Source organism: Apis mellifera, linkage group LG14, assembly GCF_003254395.2.
Source record: "Apis mellifera strain DH4 linkage group LG14, Amel_HAv3.1, whole genome shotgun sequence".
Classification (NCBI taxonomy): domain Eukaryota; kingdom Metazoa; phylum Arthropoda; class Insecta; order Hymenoptera; family Apidae; genus Apis; species Apis mellifera.
Genome location: NC_037651.1, coordinates 10,336,614 through 10,358,527, shown reverse-complemented (window position 1 = coordinate 10,358,527; position 21,914 = coordinate 10,336,614). Strand labels below are relative to the sequence as shown.

Below are 21,914 nucleotides of genomic sequence, written 5' to 3'. Positions count from 1 at the left end.
CGATCCGTTACTCACCTTTCTCGGCGTGTCGACCACGGCACGAACGAAGATCCTGTACCGTTTGTTCTTCTCGAGTCTACGGTTCTCGTAACCGTCGTATATGTCCCCGCTGCCTAGATGGAACGTGTACGGGATGTCCCTGTGAGGAAATTTGGCCGCGATGTACGGGGCGTTCTCCCTCTCCTGCTTGGCCCCCTTGCCAGCGATCATGTCCTCGGTGAGCTCGTCGGGCTGCTTGTCGGCCGTCGACTTGTCCTCGGGCACTACGATCAGGTAATAGTGGGAGATCGGGCCGTACTCCTCGGACGCCTGGGGCAGTATCACCTGGATCTCCTCGCCGTTCACCACCCCGTAGAAATCGGGCTTGACCATCGGCTTAGGGGCGGCCATTTGCGTGGTGATGGTAATTTTGGCGGGCGGCCTGTACTGGCCGTCCCGCGGCACCGCGCTCACGTTCACGTTGTACGTGGTGAACGGCTGCAACTCGTTTATCGTGGTCGTGGTCACCGTAGGGTCGAGCAGGATCTGCCTGCGGGGCACGATCTGCGTTTGCGTGATCCCCTGCGAGTCGACGAACTCTTTCACCGCGTCGAACGACACTTTGTAGTTCATCGGGTTCAACCTTATAGGCGGTTTCCACGAGAGGGTCATCGAGTGGGTGGACGAGTCGGGCGCCCTCAGGTCCAGGGGGACGTCCTCCGGCTTCACCTTCACCGTCACCTTCTCGCTCAGCCTTCCCAGCCCTGTCTTGTACCTGGCTGCCACCGTGATCGCGTACTGGGTGAACTTCTCCAGGTTGACCAGATCCGCGGACTCGGTGAGCCCGATCGTCTTTTGCTTCCACTCGTCCAGATCCTCGACCGCGGTCGTCGTGTAGAATATCTGGTAGCCGAGGATCTTGCCGCGGTTGGGGACCGGCTCCCACCAGACCTCCACGCTCGTGTCCGACGTGGCCACCGCCTTCACGGACATCGGCGCCCGCCCCATGTCCTTCTCCGTCACTATGGTGATCTTCTCGGAGATGGGCCCGCTCCCCCTCGACGTCCGCGCGATCACGTGGAACACGTACTCGGTGTTCTCCTCCAAATTCGTGAAAACCGCCCTCGTCCTCGTCGTGTTCCGGTTAATCGTGGTCGAGTGGTCGTTCTTCTTGTTGAATTGCACGTCGTAACCGATTATCTGACCGTTCCTGTGCTCCCGGAGAGGCATGTCCCACGTAACGCACACCGTGTCCGGCGTTTGGAAGAAGTAGGATAGATTGGTCGGGGCGCCGGTCGGTAATCCCTCCGGGCTGAACCAGTATCGCACCGTCTCCTGCCCGAACCCGATCGCGTTCTGCCCCGCCACTCTGAACTCGTAATCCACGCCCCTCTCCCCTGCGCAGCGAAAAATCGGGCGATGGAAATCCGAGGATCGAGGATCCGACGGGATGGAAACTTACCGAGATCGGTGATTTTATACGCGTGTTGATGAACGTCTTGTATAAATTCCTCCTTCAACGTCTGATTCTTAATCCCGTACCTTATCCTGTACCCCAACAGATCGCCGTACGTTTGCGTGGGTTGCGACCACTCGAGCTCCAGCACCTCGGGATCTCGGGACAGAACTCTGGAAATCGATCAGATTCGAGGGGGGTTTCGGATGCGAAGGATACGAAGAAGGAAGAAAGAAGAGAGCGTACTTTACGTTAACGTGAGGCCTGTTGGGCACACCTCCGGGAGTTCTCACGTGAACCGGGGGCGAGCGGTCGCCGTCTCCCTTTCTCGTCAGAGCGGCCACTTGGACCGAGTATCTGGTGTCGGGTTGCAACCCCGTAATGTTCACTTCCAGCACGCCTTCGTGCACGTCGCGTCGTATCGGCTCGTTCAACAGATCCTTCCCCTGGAAAACGTACGAAAACATCTATCCATCCATCCATCCGTCCGCCTCGCTCGCGGACGAGAATCGATCCGACCTCACCTCTTCCCTCACTTCTTGCACGTGTATGTGGTAACCTCTGATCACGCCGTTCTGCTCCTTCGACTTTGGCGGTTTCCACTCGACGTGTATCGCCGTCGAATTGATCGGCGTCACTTTCACGTCTTGAGGATCACCCGGCACTGGAACGCAATCAACGGTTAATTCGTGCGCTTGAAAGCGCCAAGCATCCGTGTCACACACGCGCTCGCAATCGCACGCTCACGCACGCAATCGTCACGGTCACACTGAGAAAGAGGGGGCAGGGGAATTAAACGATATGACAGAAAAACCTGGAAAAAAAAATATAAATAAATAAATGAATAAATAAACGAATAAACAAGACCGACAAATTAAAAAAGAAACGAACGCGATTATTATACTTATGCGGGGATGGATCTGTCTGAATAGAAGAAGCGGCTACGAAACACAAGTATACAGGGATGAAAGTAAAAGTGCATGCGATATTTTCTCGAAACGAATAGATAACGCAAACTGGATGGATATCTTTACTGCGGAAACGTAATATAACGTAATAGATACTTTGTCTGCTGTTTAATCGGTTCGTTGCGAAACGTTCGTTCGTCGTCCGTGTAATAACGAAAGAAAGGGAGAGGAGCAAAAGTAGCGAAAAAGAAAAAAAGGGAAAAAAAAAAAACGAAAGCGTCGAAATACAGCGATCGAAAAATCGTGCGAGAAATGAAATCGTACGAAAACGCAGCGACGAAAAAACGAAAAACAGAAGGGAGATACGTAAATGAACGATAAAAAAATAAATGGAAGAAGAAGAAAAAGAGAAAGAGAATAAGAATGATAAAAAGAGAAATAGAAACAGATAGAGTTAGAGATATATATAGATATATATAATGTGTTTGTGTGTTTGTGTGTTTATGTGTTGTGTGCGCGCGAAAGAGTGTTTGTTCGTGTGTTTCGTGTGTGAGAGAGAGAAAGAGTAAAGAAAAAGTAAAATGGAAAATATGTACATGCCACCAATCGCACACGAACAAAACGACGTACAAACAATATTACGAGGTACGCGGTACCTCATGCTCTACGTCCCTACGGCACGATAATCCTCCATTTGAATACCAATAATGTATGTTTTTATTCTGCATTCGATTTGAGAACGCGAATGTACGAATACGCGCGTATAAATACGTCATCGAGATGCAAGCGCGTGGTTACGTTGGTCGATAATGCTACATACAGCAATATTGGAGAGTCCATGACGAACGAAACCAAGTAGTTTCGTATACATACGTATATATATACGGCTATGTACACATGTGCGATCTACGAACGTTTTGGTGCCGGGTGTGGATGAAAACTGTGCCAGCAAAATCGTGCAATCGTGTTTTTTCGATAAACGTGCAAGGATATGGACAAAACGTATTACGCGAATTTACAGATATCCACATCGATAAACCCTTTCGTTAATTCGTTGCATCGAACAATTCGTTTCATCTTCTTCTTTTCCTTCTTCCTCTTCTTCTAACCCCTCCTCTTTTCTACTTATCGATTATTTAATTATTTCGATGGATTTTTTTTCTTTCTTTTTTTTTTTTCCCCCTTCCCCATTCCCAACTCCGTTTCGTCGAAATACGACGACAGCGACGATCTTTTTTCACGCGGATCATAATTCGTGTACAATATGCGTGGTCATGGACAATCCAGTATCCGGTATATTTGGAAACTTTATTTTAATATCGGCATTACAGAAAAATAAATAAAAGAGTAAAGAAAGGAAAAAAAGAAAAAGAAAATAAAAAAAAAAGAAAATAAAAAAGACTTACAGGAGAAAAGAAAGGAAAGTCTATGTAAATCTAGGTTTGTACGATAAGTGCAGCCTCTACTCAAGTATGGCAAAATAAAAATGCGTTGCTCAAGGAAGATACGACAAAGAAAAGCCATGTACGAAACGTTGCACAGTTTCGGTATGCGGAACAAGTTTTCCTTCGATCGTTCAATTATATATATATTATATTTGCTCTATCCGTTTATGTTTTTGCAGTAGTTACAGTGTAATCGTGAGTTAAATACGCTCGTAAAATTGCTACGTAACGCAAAAAACAAATTTGGCGAGCGCGCAATCGCAGACGTTTAATTTTCAGACGTTTTTTTTTTTTTCCATTTCAATTGTATTTGCTTGCCAATCGCAGCAAAAAAAAAAAAAGAAAAACAAGAAAAACATCTTCAAAATAGTCTCTCGCAGAGAAAAAACAAAAACGCTATGCGAAAGAGCTGAGAAAAGGAAGAGAGAGAAAAAACAATATTGGTAATATACGTATATATAGATAGATAGATAGATAGATAGAGATATATAGAATAAAAAAAGAGAGAGAGAGAGAGAAAGAAAGAGAGACAGAGAGAAAGAGAGACAAAGAAAATGATCAAATATAAAGAAGTAGAAAAATCATGGCACAATTCGAGACGAGCTAAGGGATACTCACTTTTTACAGCTGCGCCCCAAAAGTCGCCAAAAAAGTGGGAAAAAAATCTCGTAAAAATTCGTGTCAATTTCTCACGTATATTGAGTAGAATTAATTAAATATTTAATATATTTAGGCATATCAGTGGGTAGCATACTACTGATTATTATCAACGTCAACATGACCTCTTTTACAGCTATTCTTTTTTTTTTTCTTGCTCTGATTAAGAGAAAGATAGAAAGATAGAGACAGAAAGAGAAAGTAGAAATAGAAAGAGAAAGAGAGTAGAGATAGAAAGAGAAAGAGAAAGAGAGTAGAGATAGAAAGAAAAAGAGAAAGAGAAAGAGAATAGAGATAGAAAAAGAAAGAGAAAGAGAAAGAGAGAGAGTAGATAGAAAAAGAAAGAGAGAGAGTAGAGATAGAAAAAGAAAGAGAGAGAGAGAGAGAATAGAGATAGAAAAAGAGAGAAAGAGAGAGAGAGAGAGAAAGGTATGAATTTTTCGTCTGTTTATCTAGTGAAACACGCACACGCGCATTCACTCTTTCGTTCCCTCCCTCCCACGCGCTCGATTCCAATCGCACCCTCTGCTCTATCCGTAATATTTTTTATCGCTCTGTAGAGCAACATCGGTGGACAAAGTTCTCTTTCGAATCGATCGTTAAATAGAAAAATATCGCTTCGGTCCTCGGTTGCAGTTGGTCGCAGAGAGGCGGGAGATGTGAGAATATCTTTTTTTTTTTTTTTTTCATTTTTTATTTTTATCTTTTTTTTTTTTCTTGTCTTTTAGGCATGCGCAATCACTACTCCAAATATGAAATATAACTAATAAAGGCTCATGTCCACCTGCCTCCTGCCGTCGAGAGAAAGATTCCCGCAATTTTTCTCCTTTCGTACGTCCCTCCCCCTTATCCGAATTGGAACGAAGGCGGAAATACGACCACGACCACGACCACGAGGAAGAAAGGAAACGAAGAAAACTTTACTTTCGCGTTCCCGTACGCGTACGCGTCCTCTTTCCCTCGCGGCACGAGGCATCGAGAGAGGGAAGACCTATGATAAAAATGTCTACTAAAAAGAAAGCTAGAAAGAAAAAACCATAAGTAAGAAGAAATGGTTGGAATCGTGTATGGTACGAGGGTACGTATGAACCGCTATCCGTGTATATCTAAAATCGTGAGGAGAGCGAGAGAGAGAGATAGAAAAAAAGGGAAAAAAGTGTGACTCGTCTCAATTTGCGAACCGAAAAAAATTCGCGGTACGGTACGTACGTATGTATATATATATATATATATATATATATATAGAATAGATAAGGGAATATACGTAGTCGGTAAGGTGGAATGTTTTCGGAGGAAAAAATTACTTTGCTTCTGCAACTCCAAAAAGTCACCCGCAAAAAACGTTAGCTCGATAAAAAATTTGTATTATCGTATATATATATATATATATATATATATATATTTCGGGGAGATTTTTCGCGAGAGAGACGGGGGGAGGGGGCAGGGAGAAAGAGAGAGTGAAGAGAGAGAGAGAAGAGAGAAGGGGCTGGGGGGCGCGGCGGGCGTCATTTTTGTTTCGTTTTCGCAAGTAAACGGTAAAAAATTATTCTTCGTCCCCCTTCTATTCCCTTCCATTTTATTAGCAGCATCCACCCACGCAAAAATCGGGGAGATTCTTCGCAAAATATACGCGTAATTACGAGGAGCGCGTGAAACGGAGCGCGCAGTTTTTTAGACCGGTCGAGGAAAATCGGGATACGCCGGCTAATCGGATTTCCGCTCGGTTTCTCGGTTGTTGGTTTTATCGGCGCGCATCTACCGAATCGAAGGAAAGCAGAAAGAAGAGGGAGGGAGGGGGGCAGGCAGCATGCGTTCGCCGGAGGAGGAAACGATAGGAGCGATCGAGGAGGGGGGGGGGGGTTATAGAGGGGTTTCGTTTCTTTATCGGAAACGGAGGATCCTGTTCGTTAATCGCTCGATTTCTTCGAGACCGGTATATAAAAAAAAAAGAGAAACGTCGGATTCGAACCGACGACCCGCGAATTCAGGCGAACACATTAAAGGCGCGTGCATACACACGCAAACGCACGCACGCACGCACGCACGCATTCACACACGCATATAGACATACACGCACACGAATGAAAAAAAAAATATATATATTCTTTCTATATACTTAGAGGAGAAGACGTGAAGGTCATATCGATATATTAAAAATATTGCGGAATGCGTAATATATATATAATAATAATAATAATAATAATATATATAAGTGTCTATGTATGTGCGTCTGTGTTTATGTATGTGCATATGTGCGTGTATGAATTTAGAATAAAATACGTAATTATCAATATATCAAAGATACGATAAGTTAAATTACAAAGAGGCAGAAGATGGAAAGAAAAAAAAAAAAAAGTAGGTCGGTGAATCGCATGCAAAGAACGAAGGTGCACGTATAGACAGTATATAAAGAATAGAGAAAAGGTTTGGTGTAATATAACGATCATGTATCATTCCAACGAGCTCGGTGAGTGTAAGAAATTTCACGATATATAATAAACTCGTGCGTATGTATATTATAGATTGCGGATCGTCGTTGATCGACGATCGAGATCGGGATCGACGAAACTGTTTGCTCGAGAATGCGACGAGCTCTTGGATCGTTGCCTCGAACGGGCCAACGTTCAATCGGAAAGATTAAATTGGATATTGGTATTCAAATGTTTCAATTTTCTGAACGTCTTCCTCCGCGATACGGACAACAACGGTGATTTTCCCTTCCTTCCATCGAGCTTTTACGCGTTGCTAATCACCACCGAATCAACGTTTAGATTATTTCCCGGATATATCCTTCTCCGACAACAACACCCGCAACAACTTTTCTTTTCCTCGTCCTTTCCTTTCCTCTCGCGACACGTTTCCCGTATTTATTTATCTTACTCTCGCATCCTGTATATATACTCTTGGACACACTCGTTCACGCATTCACGCGCGCACTGACCCGACGTCAACTCGACACCATCATCATCATCATTTCCGATTCTATCACAAATTAATCATAAGCATCGTTATCATTATTAACGGAGGATTAAGCGACGGTGAGATCGCCGCGTCGAGACGATAGACATCGAGATCACGTGGAGAAGGCGCGCAGTTGATCAGTAGTTAGCAAGCGAAGTCGAACTCTCGGTGAGTGGGTGCTCGTCGATCAAGGGTGCTCTCAGTGCAGGTGCTCGACACGATATATCGCAATCGAGTGTGACAATTGATATTTATATATATATAGAAACACGTGGATATATATATATATATAGCGATAATGATAAAGGGTGCGCTGCGAGATACGGTGCTGTTTCGAACACGGCGAATATACTATATAATATACCTAACATATCGCTCAGATATTGCTATATATACGACGGGGGGGTGCGCATAGAGTCGCCCGCGCTTGTCCACGCACGAATCGGTCTCGAATAGGTGCGTACGTACGTATACACACGCCACCCCCTCCCCCCTCTATATACATATACGTGGCCGAGTGCACGCGGCTGTGCTTTTTGGCTGTCGGCTGGTTTGGGCGAAGCGAAGCTTTTGCGTTTTGAACGGTGGTGATAGCGGTAGTAGTGGTGACAGTGGTGGTGGTGGTAGTGCACAGCTAGCGAGACGCGGGGACGCGTCTGCGTGCGCGTAGCATCGTGCGTAGATACGTACGTACGTAACACCATCTCCGACACCACTTCCTCCTCCTCCTCATCCTCCTCTTCCTCCTCCTCCAACACCTCCTCCTCCTCCTCCTGCTTTATTTTTATTTTCTTTTTTTTCGTGCATGACACGCGTGTGCGACTTTACATGCGTGCGTGGTGGGTGCGAGATAAAACCGTGCCCGCATGAAAAATAATACCTTTTTACCCGTGGTGCCCCGTGCATACACTCGTAAAGACGATAATCAAATATATATATTATATATACAGATATATATATATATATATATCAAATTGTGTATATAATATATATACCGATAACACGTTGGTGGGACGATACAATTATAATTATATTGGTAGTGGCGGTACTAGCGGCGACAATAACAATAAACGAACGAGTATACGTATACACGACGTGGTGAAGAACTTTTGTGCTTTGATAATGTGCGAGCTTACACGGCAGGGTGCTTTCAGCAGTGCTTTTTATCGTTCCGCCTCGCTTTGCCGAGTCTGCTGTTGCGAGAGGCGATGGTGGTGGTGGTGGTGGTGGTTGCGATGGTGATGGTGGTGACGAGGATCCGTAAACGGGACAATGCGTGGGAGGAAGTGGGAAAAACTGGAGAAGTGGTAAAACGAAAGAGATAGAGAAAGAAAGATAGAGAGAGAGAGAAAGGAGATCGGTCCGTAAACGTGGAGCTCGAGCGTAAAAGGTTGGAGGGAACGTCGTTAGAGATTCAACGTTCGCGACAATCGCGCCGCTTCCCCCCTCCTCGCGACAAATGATTCCGATTTTCGCCGGATCTTCGATTATTTCTCAAAGACAAAAGAGCGAGTGTAGTTCGACCACGCGCCACGCGCTCCCCTCCATTCAACTCTGAGGGGAAGAGAGAGGAAGGGATGGAAAAGAGAACGAGAGAGGGAATATCACCTCGATCTCTTTCCTCTCATCATCGATTTCATCCCCTTTTTTTCCTTTCGCTCGAGATCGGGCGGAGTGTCGGATGGAGAGGAAGTTAAAAAATCTTGTTGTACAAAATCATGCAGGGAGGGGACGATACCCGAGCCGAGTTACGAGCCCGGGTATCGAGTCGGGAAAACAGGAAAGGAGAGATTCGAAAGAGTAAACGAAAAGCAAAATTTCTTCGTGCATCGGCATGCCATTCATAGGAGACGTTTCGGTAGTGGTGGTTCGATATCGCAGACTCGACAGCAGCTCGACGGTTCTCCGGAAGGGGGAGTAGTAGTAGTAGTAGTAATAGTAATAGTAGTAGTAGTAGTAGTAGCAGTAGTAAGGGAGTTTGTTACCGAGTTGTGGATTCCAAGGATCTTTTCGGGATGAAAAAATGACGGGCGGGGAAAGGATATCGATGAGACCGAAGGGGGATCGATAAACAAACGAAGGCATGCTCTAAACATGTGCAAACGATAGGTAGAACTAAATTTTAACTAAAGACAAAAGAGCCTTATATATCAGAGATATAGAAATATATTATATATGTATATATACATATATATGATATGTAAAATATTTGTATTTATACATATATATATATACATATGTATGTATATATAGGTATACGGCGAAAAAATTAGGAAGAAAAATTGTTTCGCGAAATTTTCGCCATTTTCGTACGCGATTTTCTTTTCTTTTCTTTTTTCTTTTTTCTCTTTTTTCTTTTTTTTCTTTTTTTTTGTTTTTCTCTTCTTTTTATGTATATACATATATACATACACATATGTATATATACACACGTAAGCGTTTCATCGGCAAGCTGCCGCCCTCGTTCACGGCCGTTACTTCCCCGTCCGATATATATATATATATATATATATGTATATATATATAAGCGTTGGAGAAACCGAGATTCGGGGGAGAAGAGAGCAAACACAGGTTGAATTTTTCCTTCTCGGAACGGTAAAAATAACGGCGTGAAGGACTAGTGAGGACGATCAGCTTGGCCTCTATCTTCGTAACACGTGGCAAGAGTGAGTCAACGAACTAAAGAGAGAAACGAAACATCTTTACGTGACGTAATAATCACGGTTATACCACCAGAAAGAACATTAAGTGTTATGAATACATAACATGAGACAATCGGTATGTTACGTTAGTGCGAATAAATCTTAAAAACTAGCTGTTCAAAACCTGGATCATCCTCCTGCAAATGCTTTAAGGAAAGACAAAAACACGTGAATCAGTATATATATATATATTATTAAGTATTAATTAACGTGTTAATATGGGGGTGTCCAAGTTTCAAAAGTTACGGGGGCTTAGGGGAGGGGGGAAAAAAACCAACGGCAACAACGTGTAAAGGTAGAGTTGCGATTAGGCCCTGTAAAAAATATATGTAAGAAAATACGTTTGTGCTTCGTGCGTGTCTTTTTTTTTTCTTTCTTTCTTTTTTCTTTTCTTTTCTTTTCTTTTTCTTTCTTTCTTTTTTTTCTTTCTTTCTTTTTTTTTTGATTTTTTTTTTTTTTTTTGATCTTTTTTTTTTCGCACGACAAATACACAATAGCTGAGCTCAAAAATTGGTTATCAGCTTCTGAAAAATCCGTGGCTGCGTGCACCACCTGGAAAAAAGGTCTGGGGGCACTCCAGTGGGGAAAATTTCGGGGCTTTATAGGAGTGTAGAATAAATTCATGGAAGATCGTTGTAATCGCAAAAATTCCAAAAATATAAAATCTCGCCAGCCAAAAAATTAGGGCCAACATGATTTTCCCGTCTCGTCACGCAAGTTCCCGCGTCCCGCGTTCAAAAAGGACAGTCTCAAAAAGCAAAGGGGGGCCGGTGGAGGGGGAGGGGAGGGGGAGAGGATAGACATACGCTCACACGTAGGAGAGATGGCGGGGCGAGAGAAACGATAGGAAGAGTGGTGTGTTCAGTTTTAAAAGGAGAAGAAACTTGAAAAAATTGACGTGCGCGCGTTCAAAAAGCTTACGTTTTCGCGCGGGAAAAAAATCGGATCAGATTTTTTTACACGTTCTTGGAACGGAAAAAAATGGGCCGCGTGTTCGTCCTGGTATCTTCTCTGTTGCCACGACAAGGCTGAGTCGACAGTTCGTTTCTCGAAAGCGTAACTGAAACGCAAAAGTGGCCTGAGAGGAGAAGCTTTATACGTATTATACAATACAATACAATATAATATAATATAATATGATATGATACAATAATAATAATAATAATAATAATAATAATAATAATAATAACAATAATAATAATAACGACAACGTAACGTAAAATGATATAATGATATAATTCGATGGAATCGAACGAAACGAGAGAAAGAAAAAAAAAAAAAAAAAAGAAAATACAACGATAATATTCAATCTAAAACGGAAACACAGGAAAACGTTATCGGATAAAAGAATATCGGAACCGAAATAAAAAAAGAGAGAGAGTATGAAAGAGAGAGAGAAAGAGAGAGAACATGAGAGAATGAAGAGAGTGTGTGTGAAAGAGAGAGAGAGAAAGAGTGCGAGAGAGATAATCAAAAAGAGAGGAGGAATCGGTTCAAAAGTCGGTTTTTGAATTGGGGAAGAGAATAATAATGATAATAATAATAATAATAATAATAATAATACGATATATCGGCGGAATCTGAAATCGAAGATGTTAAACGTTTAAATTACACAGATTTTTTTTTATTATACATACATAGATAGTAGACGGTCGAAGGATAGAGCGAATCGTATCATCGAGTTGAGAATCGGGGTATATTGCGATCGCAACCGGCACTGGAATCACGCGGTATCACCGTTCGGACTGACTCTTTTGGCGGGCTTTTATATTTTTGGCTCTTGCGCGATGAACGTTCTGTCGCGATACATCGCCTTCGCAAAAGTATCAAATAGTATGGAATGCGAGGCGTGGCGGTCGAAATCCTCTTTTTTCCCAAATTTGGACTAGAAGATCATCCCTCCCTTCCCTCGTCATTTCTCTTCCCTTCGTTCCCTTTATCCGTGACTCGAAACTCTTCGGACAAAAATCTCGATGAAATTTCTTTTCGAACGCCACGCCTCCGCCAAACCTTGTGCTCGAGTAAACGTTAGAGAGAGAGAGAGAGAGAAAAAATATGACTGAGCGTCAATGATACATACCGTCCTCGTGAGTTCTGACAGAGATAGGATAACTCGGAGGTCCGTCACCTACGCTGGTCCCGGCCAATACCCAAATCCGATACTCGGTCCACTTTTTCAGTTCGTCCAACACGAATTGCGTGTCATTCAGTTTGATAACTTTCGCCTCCGAGTCGGAGCGTCCGCTCTCGACCACTTGCAGCTTGTAGTACGCGATCCTTCCGTTCGATCGATCGGCAGGCGGTGGTTCCCATGTTACCCGTATGGAGGTCGGGCTGACCGCTTCTCCGCTTACATTGCGAGGCGGAGCCCCGGGGACTGTATAACACTCAGTTGTAGGGGAGGGAGAGAGGGAGAGAGAGAGATAGAGAGAGAGAGACAGAGAGAGACAGAGAGAGAGAGAAAGGGAGAGAGAAAAAATAAAAAAAAAAAATAGAAAAAAAAAACGAGAACGTGGTAGGGAAATATCGTCGATCATCGTTATCGGTCGTAGAACGATCGCGGCTAATTACGGGCTCGAGCCTCGAATCGAGTCACGCCCGAGATTCCTTCCAACTCGAGACGTTGGATATACGTTGGATAGATAGATAGATAGATAGATATCGATATCGGGAAATCGTATCCCGTGGAAATTGAGAAACGAGTATTCGCGACCTCGATTCGATCAACTCGACTCGGCTTCTCGAAATCGAGACGCGTTCGAACTTGACCAATAGAGATGAGGGACGACGGGAGAGGGATCGAAAACTTAAAGGTTCAAACAGAGAGAAAGAGAGAGAAAGAGAGAGAGAGAGGTACGAATATTGATTCTCAAGGAAAAACTCACGAGTCGATCCTTGAACAGTCGAAAAATTACGTGATTAGAGAAATATCCCGATCGGTTAACTCGCGCGGTTAATATACGCGTTGAGTTAACGTGGTGCCTCGATCGGGAGACAAGGAGACAAGAGACAATTAAAAAAAAAAAAAAAGTAAACTGAAGAACGGACGTAAAAACCATACGTTATCAAGAATGAAAAGAGGTGCCCAAAATGCACACATATATCGATAATGCAGTGCTTAGTGCAATTTATATGTATGATATGTACGTATATATATAGATAGATATATATATATATATATATATATAAAGTGGCATCCAAAAATGGCTGTCTTATTTGCAACGCATGCAATCATTCTCACTCTCCCACACTTCACGATTTCTTTTCAACGATACTCTCTATCTTCCGTCTTCTCTTTTCTCATTTTTTTTTTCCCCCCCTCCCCCCGCCAATCTCACCCACCCACCCACCCAACCCATCCAACCCGTCCAATCCATCCAACCCAAACGAATAACGCGATCAACGAATCATCTGTGAAATATCGGAATATATATATACTGTTGCGAATTAATTTAGCTTACGCTACTTGCGGGAGCGTCTCTAACTCTACAGCACCTCCTACCTGCCGTGCCAAAACGATTCGCGATTGCGTCGTTGCTCGTTGCTTGTCAATCATCATCGATCGAAAAATATATTACATTTCCCCGTACTCATCTGTCGCGAGCAATCACGAATCGATTTTTAATCGGCACTCCTCGCTGCGTGAATTCTTATTTCCTCCTTTTTTTTTTCTTTTCTTTTTTTTTTCCTCCTCCTTTCTTTTCGCTTTTCTCGCTCGTTCGTTCGTTCGTTCGTTCGTTCGTTCGTTCGTTCGTTTGTCTGCTTACCGTACTGCTTCGTGCGAACCGGATACGGTATCGTGGTGGCTCCTTCCCCCCGTTGACTCCGGGCGGCCAGCCAAACGTAATACAGGGTGTTCGGATAGAGGCCGGTCAACGTGTAGTTCTCGGTGACAGGTATCCTGCGATGATGCTTCTCCTGAAATCGATCGCGATCCCGACGATCGTTCGCAACGACGGACGCGTATATTAAGCGTGATCGTTCTTCTCGATTCGGGAAAAAGAGAGAGAGAGACAGAGAAAGAGAGAGAGAGGAAAAGGAGAGCGGAGAAAAAAAGAAGAAGAGGAGGGAAGTAAGACGTGTTCACCCACCTGAGCGTACGTATCGTTCCAATACAATTCATAGCTGAGAATATTTTCCGCGCTATGAATAGGTTTATTCCACTGGAGGGTTACCGTGGTCTCCCCGATATCTATCGCGGTCAACATCTCCGGTTGGCTCGGCACCCCTTGTTGCGTCTTAATCTGGACAGGTGTGCTCAATGGACCGGGACCGACGCTTGTCAACGCCTGCACTCGAATCGTGTATATCGTGTGGGTGTCCAGATCCGAGATCGTGGTCAGTTGATTGTTGTCCACCATCTGATACTTCCAGGAGGCCATCGGTTGATTCGGATCCGTCGTGTAATATATCTTGTAACCCTGCGCCGCGACAAAAAGCAAAAAAAGATTCGGAAATCGATTCGAAGGAGGGATAAAGTTTTCGAAAACTTACCGTCACTTGCCCGTTCGGTGTCTCTGGCTCGACCCATTGTATGACCATCGTGCTCGAGCTCAATGGCCGGGCCTGAACCTTCCGCGGTGCGGTACCCGGTTCTAGAAAAACCAACAAATTATCCTTGGACTTTTTCTCTCCCACGGAATCGGGCCGTTTTCTACATGGACGAGTCAATCAATAGTTAGTCACCGGTAAGTAGTAGTATACACCCCTCGAGAGAGAAATACACCATGATAAAGAAGAACCGGGTGAGAAAAAACGGGAAAGAAAAGAAAAAGAGAGATTCCAAAAAAAAGAGAAATAAAGAGAAGTGAAGAGAAGAAAAAAATCAAATCATCCTCTACGACATTCGGGATATCGTGTGATTACATTTGTGTGCAATTTTACCGAAAACAATAAAATTCAACGGAAAGAGTAAGGAAACAGCGTGTGTGTATCTTGTTGCGATTGATTAGCTCGTTTCGATACGCGATAAGCGGGTCGATAGGTGGTGCGGGTGCAAAACGGAACAACGTACATGTGCGTGTGCTTCGAATGAACAAAAAACACAAAGAATTGGGGACGAAAAAAGTGAGAAAGAAAGAGAGAGAGAGAGGCAAAAATAAGAAAAATCAAAACGAGAGAGCGTAATATATATATATATATAGAGGGATAGATAGAGAAAGAGAAGAAAAGAAAGAAAAAAACGAAAAAGGAAAAATGAGAATAGAAAATACGTTTGCTACAACACTCTTAGTATTGATGATTGAACTTACTGGCACCTCCATTTGTCGATTCCGCTATTGAAAAAAAGGATGAACGATTATTTTCGATGATTTCATTATGTGAATTAAAATGGTATATAATGCACGGTGAAAATACGAATCGTCATATTTTCTGCGTTCGTATTTTCACGAGAGTGCGAAGAGAAGTGCGGCTACTTTTATCGAGGAAAGGTGCAATTTCGCGTGCTTTCGTCTCCCCGCGTATCGGTTTCCCTCTTTCGCTCAGGAAAGAGACGGAGAGACTCGAAGGGGGGGGCGATGATGATGGTGTGGCGGCGGTGGTGGTGGTGGTGATGGTGATAAAGAGATACAGAGAGGGTAGGGTAGGAAAAGACAGAGACGAGAAAAATGCAGAGCGTAACGTCGGACGTCGAAGCGCGGTGGACGCGGCGAACACGATCCGACAAAAACACTAATACATGGTGCGACACAGAGATAGAGAGAGAGATAGATAGAGAGAGAGAGATAGAAAGAGAGATAGAGAGATGTGGGGGTAGGGTGGGGGATCGGTAGTAGTGGTAGGTGAAAAAAATGTCTTGTCACTTACATGAATCAACGCGTGTCGTGCGTCCACGACGGACAGCATGGAAAAAAAGGTATAATTTCCCTCAAAAACCGTATCAAAACTTGTTCCTCCTTTGTGGTGGTGCAAAAAACATTATCTACGTGCAAAAATTCGTACGCGATCGGCCGGTAACAAGCAATCTTTCGCCGCGGGTACGCGGGTGCGCGGGTAAAAAAAGCTGGCCGTCCATTCCATTTCTAGGTAAAACTCGTCACGATGTTTCATCGTCACGAGGATATCGCACGAGGGAGTCGCAAAGTTTTCGTTCGATCGTGATTCGAAACGCGCGCCGGTTCGTTATTATCCCCGGAGCGTATTTCTCGACGATGGGACGACAAACGCCGCGCTCGAACGAAAATACGCGGACAATTTTCGGAGGGGAACGCCAATGAATAAAATGAGAAAAAGAAAATATGCGGAGATATACAGGGGTGATATCAGGGGGCCGGCAAGGAGGAATAGGAAATACTGACTCGTTTCTCCAGTGGTGACCGTCACAGGGGCACTCGGGGGACCACGCCCAATTGCGTTCACGACTATCACGTAAAGTTCGTACTCGGTGTACGGGCTGAGACTCCGCACGTGATAGTACATGGTGGTGATTCCCGATATCTCGGCGAACGCCTGATTCACGTGCTTCGGCTTGTGCTGTATCACGTAGTATTGGACCTCGTCCGGATCTTTGTAAGACCAGGTCAGCTTCACGGACGTCGCCGTGATGTCCGACACTTGAACGTTCTCCGCAGGCCCGGGCAGAGCTAAAATTATTACATTCATCGTTACATCGATTAATAATTTCCCGCCTCCCGATTTTTCCCCTCCTCCCACCAATTTGCAACACGATCGGCCCTCCCCCCGATCTTTTCGCGTAAACCGGATCGATCGATCGATCGATCGGTCGGTCGGTCGGCTCCTCCGCTCCTCTTACTCGGCATCGTTCGCCGTACCGTCGTCGTACACACGTCCTCGTACAACCTGCCGCTTTCGAACACGGCCGCGCACACCGATCCGCGTGATTGATCGTTTTACGTTACGTTACGTTACGTAGTCCGATAGGTAGTCGTCGGTGCGCGCGTGTGATCTCCGAGGATTTACACGAGGATTTCGATCCATCTCGATCCATCTCGATACGATACGATACGATGCGATGGGATAGGATACGATACGATACGATACGATACGGCGATAGGAGACACGACGCGTCGCGATATAGGATGCGATACGAACATTGAACTTTCACCATCGACGTAACCTCTATGACGCCGAGATCGCTGGCTGCCGTGCAAGTATAGTTGGCCGTCTCCTTGATGTCCGTGAGCATCAGCACGTTCCTACCGACTGGCAGATTGTCCTCCGGAGTCAGATCCAAGGAAGGGCCTTTCTTCCATTTCACGTACGGCATCGGGGATCCGACGGCGACGCAGGTCAGGTTCAAAGAGGCGCCCAGCATCACTTCGCTGACAGCGGGCGGCGGTATGGAGAAACTGGGCGCAACGCGTCGAACTGTCGTCATCGTCGTCGTCATAGTCGTCGAGAATCAGAACAGAACGAAATTTCCTTTTTTTTTTTCCCCTTTTTTCTTCTTTCCTTCCTTCCTTTCCCCCTTTCATCGAAAACGGGAGAAGAAGTTTGAGAGAGAGAGAAGTTGGTCGGATTGGTCGGGGACGCGGCTACTATCCCGTGCCAATTAACAACGCGCATGCGACTCGAAACTGTCGGGAGCCGTGCATTTGATTACGCGATACTTGAATCTCGAGGGACGCGCACAGGGGTTTCTACCACCGCAAGAAATGCCGCGTCGCCGCATCATAATATTTGCGACGCGATTTCAAGCGCGCGAATCCTTTGTGCCGTCAGCTTAGTTTAATTACGCTTTAACTACGTGGCATTAATTTTCATGGGAAACGGGAAAACTGGGGAGGGGGCGGGGGAGGTGGTTTAACGCCGCGAATCTCGCGTTACACGCGTTTTTTACCACGCAAACGATGCTGGTAAACGATGACGGTCGAAGACAGAGGGAAAGATAAAGATATATATATGTACAGCACCTACCTTTCACGTAGAGCATGGCGGATTTCGAATACTCGGTGCCCACCGAATTGTTCGCCACGCACTCGTACTTTCCTTGATCGTTCACGTCGGATCCGGTGATTTGCAACGCCCCTGAAAAAAAAATCCCATAGTTATTCGATCGCGTTCCACCTTTTTTCGAATCGATACGGGAGGAAAGATTGCAAGCGAGATCTATATTCGAGTTTTCGAGTTGGGTATACGGTTCGTGCGCGATGCATCAAGCCCTTAAGCACGATACCACGATGATGAACTGGCTGTTACGAGGCGTGTGATTATCTCCGTAGACGTCACTCCTTCGGTATAATTCAACCCCCGTTTCCAATCTCTCCGCTTCGTTTCGCCCTCCCTCCCTCCCTTCCTTCCTTCCTTCCTTCCTTCCTTCCTTCCTTCTCTCCCCGCGAGAGAATTTCTTCCGCTCCCAGCCCCCCTTCTTTCGCCAACCACTCGCTCGCAAAGTAAACACGACGGATCACCGAGCTTGTTTTCCATCCTTTCGACGTCCATGTTTTATCGAACGCGACCATGATAATTAACGATGATAATTAATGGCTGGTTTCTAGAACGCGCGCGGAACAACACGGAGGGAGGGAGGGAAATCAAAACAGTGTGCTCCTCGACCGTAATCTTTCGCCCCTTTTCGCCCCACGGACAGACCACGGACAGATATCTTCCCTTTCGCGAACCAACCGTGCACGCCAGATACGCTAGTTTAAATATTTCCCTTACGATCGTGTCGCTCGTGTGTGGATTCCTAAGGTTTCCTCGTCGCAAACTTGCGACTTCGATGGCCGAGGAGAGACAGAGAGAGACTGCGATACACGAAGGGATATAGAGAGAGAGAGGGGAAGGAAGGGAGGATCGAGGGCAGAAAACACTCCATCACGAGCGAGGAGAAGCCAGGCAGTTTGATATCGCGTACGATCGGAATACGTAATCGTGCCTCATCTACAATTTCTACGAGCAAGTTGACCAGGAAGGAACGCGTGGTCATATCGTTATCCCATCCAGTCACGTGCACGACTTGTTAGCGCGACTGCGAAAAACTTGAGACTCGCCTCGCCTAAATTTTCGAGACGCGAAGCGAAGAAAGAGGGGGAAAGAAGAGAGAGAGAGAGAGAGAGAGAAAGTCGGGGAAACAATCAGAGACGGGATTAATCGTTCGTTTATCGGGCCTCGAACAAATATCGCGCGGCTATTTCCGAGTCATCGAGACGTCGAGACGAACGAGAGGCGGAAAGGCGCGTTAACCCGTAGGTAAAACTCGATAACGTTCGAGCACGCTCTCGACAAACGCGGATGCGCGGATTTTTCACCCTGCGAAATCGAGTAAAAATAAAAGACGAAAATCTATCCGTACCCATTATTCGTCTCGTTTAAAATTCTCTTCTCATTATTACACAGCCTCGAGATCACTTTAACGTTTAATCGTTCGAAAATTTTCTTTCCCACCCACGACTTTTCCCGGAAGAAAACGCAAGGAATATTTCTCCCTCCCAAGTATTCGAGAACGAAGTATCTCTCGTAAATACGTGCTCGTACTTTCCGAGAGCGACGCGAAGAAACGTGGAAACTATTTGCGCGTGTTTACTCGCCAATATTGAAATATCTTTTCTTATACATTTAATATGGAACGAGCGCGAGAAGGCGGCACAGTTTGTTCGACGCCGTTGACCGGTCTCGCGTTCGGAGGAAGGACGATACGGGCGATCGCTTCGAGAGACGAACGCGCCTCTCGATTCGATCGCGGAATAGAATGGGAACGGAAAATATGTTTACCTCGAGTAATGTGTATATCGCGCGCGTTTCTACCTCTCTGCTCTTTCCTCCTCCGTTACCCTCCTCCGTTAAGGAAGGGACGAGTAATTCGCCAACGATTTTAATTGCTTTCATAATTACTCCCGGCCGGGGTGGTGGACGGCGGCGGGGTGGCGCTAGTAGCGCATCGACCGCGTAAAAAAAAAAAGTCAATTATAATTATCGGAAAATATTCACGCGAGAGAGGTCGGTTGAAGTGGAACGAAAAACGGATAAAGGGGACGCGAGGTAATGGCTCGTATCCGATGCTTTTCCAACGGCGCGCCTTCCGATTCGGTCAAAATACGAAAAACAAACAAAAAGAAAGAAAAAAAAAAATATACGATGTTTACAGTGGAGAAGCGATGGTTCCATCGCGCGTTCCTTCCTCTCCTCTCCTCTCCTCTCCTCTCGACGAACGGCGACGAATACGCGCTTTCTCGATAAAAAGAAAAAAGAAGAAAAAACGCACGGTGTATTAATTATCACAGGTCGAGTATCATCGGTTTTATCAACGATCCTCCTTGTTCCACGTTGCGTAACTTCGCTTCCCCCTGCCACAATCGGAAGGGAAGGGGGAGAAACTCGCGGAACGTCGCGTTTCCCAACTGCTCCCTCCCCACCTTCCACCCCCTCTTCCGCAAACATTTCTCTATTTCGGGTTTCGTTGAAGGTTTGGAAGTGCGGCGCATTAACGTCAGAATCTCGCTTTGCAAATATAAGAGAGAGAGAGAGAGAGAGAATGACGGGAGAGACGAGAAGATTATGCGGGCATGAAACGTCTTTCGCGAGGATTCGAGGGAGTTGCGTCGTCTGGCGAATGCGTCGCGTCGGAAAGGAAATCGAATTACCCGTTGACGTTTCCGCCTCCTCCTTTTTGTCGTTCTATTCATCCGCGCTCGCCGAACCGAGCCTTTAATCGACCGCGAAACGCCAGTCTCTTCTGAGAGAAGGCAAAAAATATTCGTATCCCTTCTTTCAGAGAGCGAAACGAAAGTCCAGCGAGTGGAGAAACGATGGCCGACCTTTCCCCTCCTACTTAAAAGTTATCGCGTCGTTCGCGCGTCGATCTCCATCCCCCTCCGTCCTCCCTTCCCCTCGAGGGAGGAATTTATAAATCCACGCCGATCTTCTCTTTTTCTCTCTCTCTGCCGTGGCGCGCGTAGCAAAACACCCATTACCGTTACACGCCAATTCTCACCGAGTTCCCTCGGACCAGCTACACTCATCTCACAGCCAACGTACCTACGTTATCGTTACGGACAATTAGAGAAGTTTGGCGGAAACGATCGCGGCGATTATTACGGCTTATTACGAATTAAGATGGAAATAGATGGAGGCAAGATGGAGGGAGGAATCCCAAGGCGAGTGTTAAGAAGCGGCGTCTCCGCTACTTTGCCCCGGGTTCTCTTGTTTCGAACTTGGAACAGTCGAGTCGTCCCCTCCACCCTCCTCTTTTCCTCTTTAAATTTTACGAGTGTCGACTACGAAAGCGTCAACCAGCTTCTTCTGTTCCTGTGACGAGAGGGGAGGACCTTTGAATTTTCTTTTTCACTTTCCTTCTCTCGTAAACGCGAACTTGGTATCGCCGTGACTCGATATATCGGTTCCACACGTCTTGCCCATAAACGGTGACAAAGCTTAAATGAAATATTAAATTGGTTTATCTCGGATGGTGGAGGGAATCCGCGTGCGTCGGTTTAATCCCCTTCAATTATCGTAAAGTGGTCGGCGTTCGCCAAAGCGCGAGCGTTATTTTAATACGCCGCTTCTCGTTCCTACCTACCTACCTCGCGCCCCCGTGTATGACTTTAATTAATTTGTCTCGTTTAAGCGATAAACGGAAATAGAGATTCGCGACCGCGTCGTCCGAATGTAACGGCTCCCTTTCTCCTCTCCTCCCTTTGTTTCCATTTTATCCCCCACGTGCGTGTATAAATATATATATATATATATATCTCCCCGGGGAGATGAATCGGGGAGAGAGAGATCGCGAAATCGGGAGGGGATACAAAGGGTTGGAAATCTTGGAGCGTTAATTCGTTTTCGATCTCTTCCCTCTCCCTCCCGTTTTCCATTATTATTATTAACGTTTATCGGGGATATAAGATAT

General features: G+C 45.5%; 1 protein-coding gene across 17 annotated transcripts in view; it reads right to left on the bottom strand.

Moving 5' to 3' along the window:
• The window catches only part of LOC413569 (tyrosine-protein phosphatase Lar), a 202,672-nt gene that overhangs the window by 3,785 nt on the left and 176,973 nt on the right, over positions 1-21,914 (bottom strand). For 6 of the 17 annotated variants that reach the window (XM_026445046.1, XM_026445056.1, XM_026445045.1 and 3 more), the window contains 13 exons: positions 17,987-18,097; positions 17,162-17,437; positions 16,408-16,692; positions 15,361-15,384; positions 14,603-14,703; positions 14,200-14,529; positions 13,876-14,026; positions 12,189-12,485; positions 4,407-4,415; positions 1,960-2,099; positions 1,682-1,902; positions 1,442-1,608; positions 16-1,376 (listed from right to left, as the gene is read on the bottom strand). In XM_026445046.1, the coding sequence (XP_026300831.1) occupies positions 16-1,376; positions 1,442-1,608; positions 1,682-1,902; positions 1,960-2,099; positions 4,407-4,415; positions 12,189-12,485; positions 13,876-14,026; positions 14,200-14,529; positions 14,603-14,703; positions 15,361-15,384; positions 16,408-16,692; positions 17,162-17,437; positions 17,987-18,097 (3,473 nt within the window). The remainder of the gene's footprint in view (positions 1-15; positions 1,377-1,441; positions 1,609-1,681; positions 1,903-1,959; positions 2,100-4,406; positions 4,416-12,188; positions 12,486-13,875; positions 14,027-14,199; positions 14,530-14,602; positions 14,704-15,360; positions 15,385-16,407; positions 16,693-17,161; positions 17,438-17,986; positions 18,098-21,914) is intronic. The other 11 variants (XM_026445049.1, XM_026445048.1, XM_026445047.1 and 8 more) reach the window with 11 other exon arrangements.